The sequence below is a fragment of the Oreochromis aureus genome, linkage group 7, assembly GCF_013358895.1.
Source record: "Oreochromis aureus strain Israel breed Guangdong linkage group 7, ZZ_aureus, whole genome shotgun sequence".
NCBI classification, from domain to species: Eukaryota; Metazoa; Chordata; class Actinopteri; order Cichliformes; family Cichlidae; genus Oreochromis; species Oreochromis aureus.
Genome location: NC_052948.1, coordinates 43,559,010 through 43,568,844, shown reverse-complemented (window position 1 = coordinate 43,568,844; position 9,835 = coordinate 43,559,010). Strand labels below are relative to the sequence as shown.

The 9,835-nt window shown below is 45.6% G+C and overlaps 1 protein-coding gene across 2 annotated transcripts in view; it reads left to right on the top strand.

The window, feature by feature from the left end:
- Nucleotides 1–1,807: 1,807 nt before the first annotated feature.
- sgsm1b (small G protein signaling modulator 1b) overlaps nucleotides 1,808–9,835 on the top strand; it is a 24,655-nt gene continuing 16,627 nt past the window's right edge. The window contains exons 1-2 of one of the 2 annotated variants that reach the window (XM_039615929.1): nucleotides 1,808–1,936; nucleotides 2,036–2,079. In XM_039615929.1, coding sequence (XP_039471863.1) covers nucleotides 1,930–1,936; nucleotides 2,036–2,079 — 51 coding nt within the window. In that variant the 5' untranslated portion in view covers nucleotides 1,808–1,929. Of the gene's footprint in view, nucleotides 1,937–2,016; nucleotides 2,080–9,835 lie in introns of those variants that run through there. The other variant, XM_031742599.2, reaches the window with a different exon arrangement.

The following is a 9,835-nucleotide window of genomic DNA, read 5'->3' as shown; positions in this document are numbered from 1 at the left end:
TGCTAGTTATTAGGTTTGGTGGCAACTGCTTTTATAGGGTCAGGTCGTTTTGAAAACCCTTTTCCCTTAATAAATGAAATAAGCATTTGAAAATTTGATTTTATACTGTATTTATCGAGAGAACTTTATGTCACTTTTAATTATGTTTGTTTACTTCTGGCATCTCCTTTTAGATTAAACTTCTTTTTTTTACTCCAGTACATAGATCTGGCAGCCACAAAGCCACTACATTTTGCATATCATCAAAAAGATTATAGAATAAAATGTATTCATTCTCTAAAACTTCAAACTAAAACATCTGTTTCAGAGGATTACATTAGAGCACAGTAAACAGAAGAGAAATGGCTTTCCTCTGCTCAGAGCCCACAGCCCACAGCCCACTTTACATATTTCAAATAGCCACAATAGGTACATCTCAACATCACTTTGAGGAAGTATAGGGCTTGATTGAATGCTAAAAAAAATCACTACTGAGAAAAAATGAGAGTTCTTCAGCCAGTAAACACAAGGAATGGACCTCAGACCAGCTGAAATGTGACATTGTATGTATACTGTGCTGTTCTGTTCTTGTGCTGCCTAAGATGTTTCCAAATCAGAAGCAGTATGGCTGCCACAGCTTGGTTTGTGTTTAGTGAGATCATGGTGTTGGTGGTGTGAACAATCACATGACTCAAGCCCCTTTGAGATAGGATGAGCTAGACTGCAGAGTGAAAGAAAAGAAGCCAACTGGAACTCAACATATGTGAGAACTCCCAAAACTGCTGGGAAAACTCCACCTGACAGGCCCGTGGAAGAATGCCAACAGTGTGCACAGCTGTTATCAAAGCAAAGGCAAAAGCACCAAGATCCAAAAGTGGCCATCCATGAGCAGCATACTATTGGTCTTTTTCATCTATCTATCTATCTATCTATCTATCTATCTATCTATCTATCTATCTATCTATCTATCTATCTATCCATCTATCCATCTATCTATCTATCTATCTATCTATCTATCTATCTATCTATCTATCTATCTATCATCTACCTATCTATCTATCTATCTATCTATCTATCTATCTATCTATCTATCTATCTATCTATCTATCTATCTATCTATCTATCTATCTATCATCTACCTATCTATCTATCTATCTATCTATCTATCTATCTATCTATCTATCTATCTATCTATCTATCTATCTATCTATCTATCTATACATACATACTCAACTCTGGTGCTCAACCCAAAAATGCATTTACAAATTTCCTTAATTTCCGTACTTTTTGTGCCATATATGTATTCTGTATTTGCATTTCTGTTTCATTTCATTTTCTATATTATGCTCTAGAAAATGTTAACAACTCTTGGAGGTCTGATTTGTACTGCAAACCTATGCTAAAACGTCATCAAGAAATGATATGTAAGAACAAATAACGTTTAGCAAGTAAATATAATTAACACTGGAAACATTGTATTGTATATCATGGGATGGCACATTCTTACTGATCATTTTCTTGATCATTCTGTACAATGCACGGGGAAAGAAAAGATTGAAAAGATACATTTGCCCACAACTCATTTATTACCTCGTATAAACAATAATCAGCCAGTGAACATTTTAGGAAAAGTTTCTTATTGTATTTTTTTTTTTACAGATACAGTTTTGACTGTGAGTGCACCTTGCATTTTTTTTATTTATTTATTTTAATTTTTTTTGCCCTGGGGGGGAGAGGAGACTGTGTCGTTGTGTACATTAAACGCACAGGGTACTGTGACTTTAAAGGGGTGGTGGTTCACGGTGAGGTAGCAGATAGGTTTGATGTAGTCGTTAAGAACACCTCGTACATCCCGGACTGACTCTCCCTGTAAAGCAGCCTTGCCTAAATCACCGTCAAGACAATCTCCAGAAAGCTGTGCGTGTGAGCCGCTGCACCCTGTCAGGAGCGATGGGAGGTACAGACGCCGCTATTTCCCTCTTTCGTGAGCGCATCACCATCAATTTCCAAAACAGCATCTGATCAGCATAACTCATTATGTTTTCTCCCGTGGCAGAGGCCGAGACGCGCCAGAAACTGCTGCGCAATGTGAAGAAGGAGGTTGGTGCATTTTATTTCATTTGCGCGCATCACAGTTTATGTTTACGGGCGCTATATGCTCAGTGTGTGAGTGTGTGTGTGTGTGTGTGTGTGTGTGTGGATATCGTTAATCAGGGTTGACTCCACCGTAGGCCTGTTTATGATAAAACTGACGGTTTATTTTACATAATGTGATTGGACGCAATTAGGCTGCCGGTGGGGCTGTGCAGGATACCGGTCTGTTTGTGACTGCTGGTGGACTGGCGTAAGATGGTGATGACGACGGTGGTGATGGTAATGATGACGATAATACTGATGATGTTGATGGTTTTATATCGTGGAAGAAACCCACCACAATCAGGAAGCCACGCACAGATTGTTTAAGCCTGTTTTCTGGCATATTCCTTTCAACCCACCACCCTGTTAGTCAGAATTTAAAGGTGTGACCCAACCATCTGCTTAATTTGGCGTTTATAATAGGTGCTTTTGCAGTAGTATGACAGCATATATATGTTTAAATGTATTTGCAAATCAGTCAGAGAAAGCAGCAGTGAGTACAATGCACCACCCTTATAAACTGAACAGTGACTCCACGATTCCCCATGCAGGCAAAGAAATCAGAAGCTTTTACTCAAGCAGGGTACTTCTAGACCCATTCTGTGTGTGTTCTCCCCCTCACCTGTGACTCATTGCCTCTCAAAAACCTAAGGCACTTGTAGTGAAGTAGATTCTGGGGTTAGGATGTTACATGATGTCCCTAAACGCACCACTGACATCCACACCTTTCAGCCGACAATTACCTGGCTATAAGAAACAGCTGCGCTTCACTACTGAGAGAAGGCATTTGGCAGTCTTGGCAATCTAAGGTGGCTGCAGCACTAGGCAGTTGAGCTCCACATATCTCTTAAGGAAAGCTACTCAGTTGCCCTTAGAGAGTGGTAAGTGCGACTTTTGTTTATCATACTGTGGCATAGTAGGGTGGACTCTGACTACTGTTTCCCTCTCTTGCAGGTGTGCATTAGACTGCTGCTGTCTTGTCAGATGCCGTTTTGTTTGTTATGCACTACTTTTATAAAGTATAGTGATTTGGGATGTGGTTTTATGTAGATCTTTTATTGATTGTTTAATGTTTTATCTTTTCCTTTATTGCTTTAGTGGAGGTGCGGCCGCTTGTTCAGAGGCTAGGCACGTGAGGTGGAATCCCTCCCGATGCATGCGAGTGTACACACCGGGCATAGGCAGATTGCACCCTTTAGAGTTTAGTGTGAGTGAGGTTTGCTGTGAAATCACACGGGTGAGTAATTGGTGGCACCCTTGGGCACTCCTCCTGTAGGTTGCCTCCTCAAGTGGCCGGTCTCCACCATTTTGTTTAGTTGCTGCTTTTAATATATTGTGCTTGTTTTAGGGTAGCATTGTGGCAGGGAGTATGTTGTTTTAATTATTGTTTGGTAATAAAGGGTTTTAATTTATTTTACTCTCTTACCCTGCTACCCTAGGTGCCTTTTTAATCTTTTAGTTATGTTTTAGTAGTTTTCTTAATAAACTTTGCATTATAAACTCCCTTTGTCTCACCTCTGCCTTTAAATAACGAGTCTGTGGGCTTTGGTAGCCAATACAATCTTCTCATTGGCTAGAGAAATCTTTCCTGGGGTTGTAGCGCCCTCCCCAGGTGGCGTTGTCACTACTTTAGTAACCGTCCCCGGTTATATCTTATTTCCGCGACACCACAATCTGGCGTTGTGTCGACAGGATATTTTCAGGCAGAGATCTGTTGCATGTTTTTTTTGTATTTTGTTTTGGGGGTTAAATCTGTTCGGTTTGTTTGGTTATTGTAGTGCAGCGGCAAGACAGCAGCAGTGGCAGCGTCGGGACGGACTTCTGGGTTTTATAAAGTGATATTTAAATACTCTGGCTTATTATGGAGGAAGAGCTCACAGAGCTACGAGACTTGGTCGAGCAGCTGCAAGCAGAAAATCGGCGGATGCGGCAAGAGCGAGGGTCGGCGCAACCTGGCACCAGTGCTGCTGCTACAGGATCATCCACCAATGGGCATTCTGCTGTTTCAGCTCCCGCGACTGAGAGACTGATTTATATTCCTCGGGAGAGGAAGTGCCCATGGTTCAACGGTAAGACTGGTATAGGTATTGCCGAATGGGTGGAAGAGGTGCAGGCCTGTTTGAGGGCACGACATCTTTCACCAGCCGACCAAGCCCTTTTCATCTATGATCATCTAGAAGGCGAGCCCAGAGAAGAGATTAAATATCGGCTTCCAGAAGAGAAAGACGATCCCGAAAAGATTTTGACTATTTTACAGGAACTGTATGGATGTACTAAGTCATATGTTTCTCTGCAGGAGGAGTTCTTTTCAAGACGACAGCAGGAGGGAGAAACATTGCAAGAGTTTTCGCATGCTCTTATGTGCCTCATGGACAGAGTTGCGAAACAGTCCCCTTATGTTCTGCTGAACAAAGATGTGTTGCTTAGAGACCAATTTGTTGAAAATGTGCTTGATTGTTTCTTCGCAGAGAATTAAAACAGTATGTCCGCAGCCACCCTACTGCCACCTTGATGGATGTTCGGTGTGAGGCTATCTTATGGGAGCGTGAAGGTATTCCAGGGGGTGGAAGGGGTAGAAGCTACTCGGTCCCCTCTGTAGCTGGGTTTCAGCACACTGTTCAGGAGGTCCCTTTTAGCAGTAACCAGGCAGGTACTGCACCCTATCACCCCGAATTACATGAATTAAAAGAGATTCTCAAAGACCAGCAAAAGCAGTTAAATCAGCTCACACGGAGTCTTGCGGCCTTGAACAGCGTTCCCAAAATCTATACCGCTTCACGTAACAGGACAGCAATCTGCAGACGGTGCCAGAAGGTTGGGCATTCTGCTAGGGAATGCACTGGTGAGCCCACAGTAAAACATGCACAGCCAGCTGGTACAGTAGCACAATCCAGCTTAAATGATGCTACTTGTTCCTCCAATCAGGCAAGCTTCTACCCCCCTGAAGCATCGAGTCAAGGTTCAGGTGGGGGCTCCTTAAGCTCAGAGGCTGTAGTGTCTAACCCTGAAAGTTTGGTATCCGCATGCCCCTACATGAAGGTATTAATGGGTGGAGTATGGGTCCCTTGTTTGGTGGACACCGGGTCCATGGTGTCCACAATAACTGAGAGCTTTTTCAGAGAGCATTTCGAGTCATGCGGCCTGGATAGACTTCGGTCGTGCAACTGGTTGAAGTTAAGTGCTGCTAATGGGTTAGCCATACCTTACATAGGCTATTTTGAATTAGATGTGCATCTGTGTGGTAAAGAGATTACCCGGCGAGGTGTGCTGGTTGTAAGGGATCCCCCACAGGGTACAATGTCAGCACCTGGGGTTTTGGGAATGAATGTTATTAGGGAATGTTATCACGAGTTGTTCGCACAACATGGTTCTTCCTTTTTTAACTGCCCCCCAGTGGTTCAGGCCCCTATTTTAATACAACAAGCTCTCCAGCAGTGCCATCAGATCCAGGCTAAGGCCCCCTCAGAACGCTCAAGTCGGGTAAAGGTCAAGGGAGGTAGAGTCTGCCGCGTCCCCGGCGGTACCATGAAAATTGTGGCAGCTACATGTTCACAACATCTGCCAGGAGAGGCTCTGTTCGAGCCGCTCAGTTGTGGTTTACCTGCCGGCTTATTGGCATCCCCTGCACTTCTTTGTGTTAACAGAGGCACCGTTTATATCCCAGTTGTTAACGTTGGTGTGCAGGATGTAGTACTGTCTCCTCATACTACGATCGGGACCCTGAGCTATGCTCATTTGGTTAGCTCCCCCCAGGGTCTCCAAGAGGAGGGTATGGCAGCTACCGTATCCTCACAGACTGTAGTTAGTTCAGTGCAAGATAAGATTGCTGCTATTGACTTATCCACTCTGACCGCACAGGAGCAGGGTCATGTGAGGTCATTACTATACAAGTATAGTGGCGTCTTTTCCGATCACGACGGGGATATAGGCTGTACTAACTTGATTTCTCATGATATTCCCCTAGTGGAAGACACCCCGGTGCGGCAGAGGTATAGACGTATCCCCCCCTCCGAATATGAGGCCGTAAAAGCCCACATTCGACAGCTTCTTGAGGCCCAGGTAATTAGGGAAAGCAGTAGCCCCTTTGCTTCACCCATTGTGTTGGTAAGAAAAAAAGATGGCAGCCTTCGCTTGTGTGTGGACTACCGGGCTTTAAACAGTAAGACCCGCAAGGATGCTTTCCCCCTGCCACGTATTGACGAGTCACTCGATGCTTTATCCGGTGCCCGCTGGTTTTCCACTTTGGACCTTGCCGCAGGTTATAACCAAGTCCCTGTTACAGAAAAAGACAAAATGAAGACTGCATTCTGCACTCCTTTCGGGTTGTTTGAGTGGAATAGGATGCCCTTTGGATTGTGTAATGCCCCGAGTACATTTCAGAGATTAATGGAGAGGATCTTTGGAGACCAACACTGTCAGTCATTGTTGCTCTATTTAGATGATGTTATTGTGTTTTCTTCTACAGTAGAGGAACATGTGAGTCGCTTGGATGTTGTCCTGGGACGGTTGCAGCAAGAGGGTCTCAAGGCTAAGTTGGAAAAGTGTTCCTTTTTCCAATCTGAGGTGAGCTACTTGGGTCATGTTGTGTCGAGGGATGGTGTGTCTACCGACCCTAATAAAATTGAAGCAGTTTCTAAGTGGCCCCGGCCTAACCATGTCTCTGAGTTGCGCTCCTTCTTAGGCTTTGCAAGCTACTATCGTCGTTTTGTTGAGGGATTTGCAAAATTGGCGCTCCCCACATCGCCTAGTTGCTGAGCTGACTGGTACCAAGTCCAGGAAGCCTGCCATACAGGTTTTATCTGCAGCATGGACAGATGAATGTGAGAAGAGCTTTGAAGGGCTTAAACGGAGGTTGGTGTCTGCTCCAGTTTTGGCTTATGCTAATTTTTCTCTGCCGTTTATTTTAGAGGTGGATGCTAGCTATCAGGGCCTAGGTGCCGTGCTCTCCCAAGAACAGGCAGGGAAGATTCGACCTATAGCATATGCCAGCCGTGGCCTTCGTCCTACAGAGCGTAATATGGATAACTATAGCTCTATGAAATTGGAGTTTCTGGCCTTGAAGTGGGCCATGACTGAAAAGTTCAGAGATTATCTGTTGGGGCAGAAGTGCACAGTATATACAGATAATAATCCCCTCAGTCATTTGTCCACAGCCAAGCTGGGCGCTACAGAACAGCGCTGGGCTGCACAGCTTGCTGCCTTTGATTTCACTATCAAGTATCGACCTGGTCGAAGTAATAAGAATGCAGATGCTCTCTCACGGCAACATCCCGCGGAAGTTACTTCAGTTAATGAACTAGGCATAGTCTCCGGTACCGCCTCTGCCTGCCCCTTTGCAACAGGTATTTGGTGTGAAGCCACTAACTGAGGCTGTTCAAGCCACTATCTCAGTCTTTCCAGGACATGCGCCGTCTGACCTTCGTGTTCTGCAGGAGGCTGACCCTATTATTCAGGAGTTTCTGACGTTTTGGATACGGAGAAGGGGGCCCGATGCAACTGAACGTGGCCAAACCTCAAGGGAAGTCCTCGGATTGGTCAGGCAATGGCGTAGGTTGGTGGAGCAGGGTGGTGTGTTGTATCGCAAGGTCTCTCATCCTAGGGGAGAAGAGATGCTGCAGGTGCTGTTGCCCAAGTCACTGCAGGGTCAGGTTTTGCATCAGTTGCACCAGGAGCACGGACACCAGGGTGTAAAGAGAACCGTAGACCTGGTTTCTCAGCGGTGTTACTGGCCGGGGATGTACCATGACATTCAACAGTGGTGCCAGGAGTGTGAGCGATGCCAACTAGCTAAAGATGTTCAAATCTATCCTAATGCTTATATGGGCCAATTGCTTGCATCCCGACCAAACCAGATCCTTGCAGTTGACTTTACTGTATTGGAGCCGTCAGCGTAATGGGGTTGAAAATGTTCTTGTTATGACAGATGTGTTTTCAAAATATACCCAGGCCATTCCAACCCACGATCAACGGGCATCGACAGTGGCAGAGGTGTTGGTGAAGGAGTGGTTCTGCAGATTTGGCGTGCCAGGGCGTATCCACTCTGATCAAGGTAGAAACTTTGAGAGCAGTCTGGTTGAGCAGCTCTGCAAAATGTATGGTATTGAGAAGAGTCGCACTACCCTTACCATCCAACCGGTAATGGCCAATGTGAGCGGTTTAATCGCACTTTGCACAATTTGCTGCGCACCCTCCCTACCTCTCGAAAAAGGGACTGGGCTTGTTATTTGCCACAAGTGATCTTTGCATATAACACTACAGTACATCAGTCTACAGGCGAGTCACCATTTGCTCTGATGTTTGGCCAAGATCCCCAGTTACCCGTTGACTTTTTGTTGGGTAGGATTCAGGAGCCTGTGGCTGGTAGCACCCATGACTGGGTTGTAGAGCACCAGACTCGACTCACGTCATGCATTTGAACATGCTAATAAACGCTTGGGGGCTGCAGCTAACTGGCGCAAGATGCGTCACGATCAGCATGTGAGGATGCTCCCCTGCAAGAAGGTCAGTTGGTTTACCTTAAGGAGGTTGGGTTCAGAGGCCGTCATAAAATTTCAGGATGTTTGGAGTTCGGTGGTGTATAAAGTGCTTAAGGCCCCTGACCAAAATGGGTCCGTGTACACTATTGCTCGGTAGATAGCCCAAGTCAAGTGAAACATGTCCACCGTTCACTACTAAAGAATAAGGTGGAAGGTGCGACTACCTGCCCCCAGTGCTCCGATCCAAACATTAGAAACTACCCTGTAGAAGAACTGATGCAAGATGGCGAGTGGGTTTTATTGGTCTCGGAACCTACTCCAGCCCCAAGCAGTTGCCAACAAAGACCAGAGACTCCTAGCCCTCGTGGTCAGATGAGCTAGAACCCTCAACGTCCTCCGCGGGGTCGGCCTGCCCTGACCAGCTGCCAGTTATGGCTGGTGTTCATAACGATATAGCCCCTTTACGTAGGACTAATCGTGGTAATGCTGGGACGCACCCAAATCCGCACCATTTGCCCCAGGCAGCAGGAAGTAGAGCAATAGAGGCCGTGAACTCACAGGCACCTGTGCCTACTACAGTTACCCTGTTTAGACCTTGGCAGTGAGTGTCAATCGTCGGGACGACGATTCAAATCTCGGGGGTAGATTGTAGTGAAGTAGATTCTGGGGTTAGGATGTTACATGATGTCCCTAAACGCACCACTGACATCCACACCTTTCAGCCGACAATTACCTGGCTATAAGAAACAGCTGCGCTTCACTACTGAGAGAAGGCATTTGGCAGTCTTGGCAATCTAAGGTGGCTGCAGCACTAGGCAGTTGAGCTCCACATATCTCTTAAGGAAAGCTACTCAGTTGCCCTTAGAGAGTGGTAAGTGCGACTTTTGTTTATCATACTGTGGCATAGTAGGGTGGACTCTGACTACTGTTTCCCTCTCTTGCAGGTGTGCATTAGACTGCTGCTGTCTTGTCAGATGCCGTTTTGTTTGTTATGCACTACTTTTATAAAGTATAGTGATTTGGGATGTGGTTTTATGTAGATCTTTTATTGATTGTTTAATGTTTTATCTTTTCCTTTATTGCTTTAGTGGAGGTGCGGCCGCTTGTTCAGAGGCTAGGCACGTGAGGTGGAATCCCTCCCGATGCATGCGAGTGTACACACCGGGCATAGGCAGATTGCACCCTTTAGAGTTTAGTGTGAGTGAGGTTTGCTGTGAAATCACACGGGTGAGTAATTGGTGGCA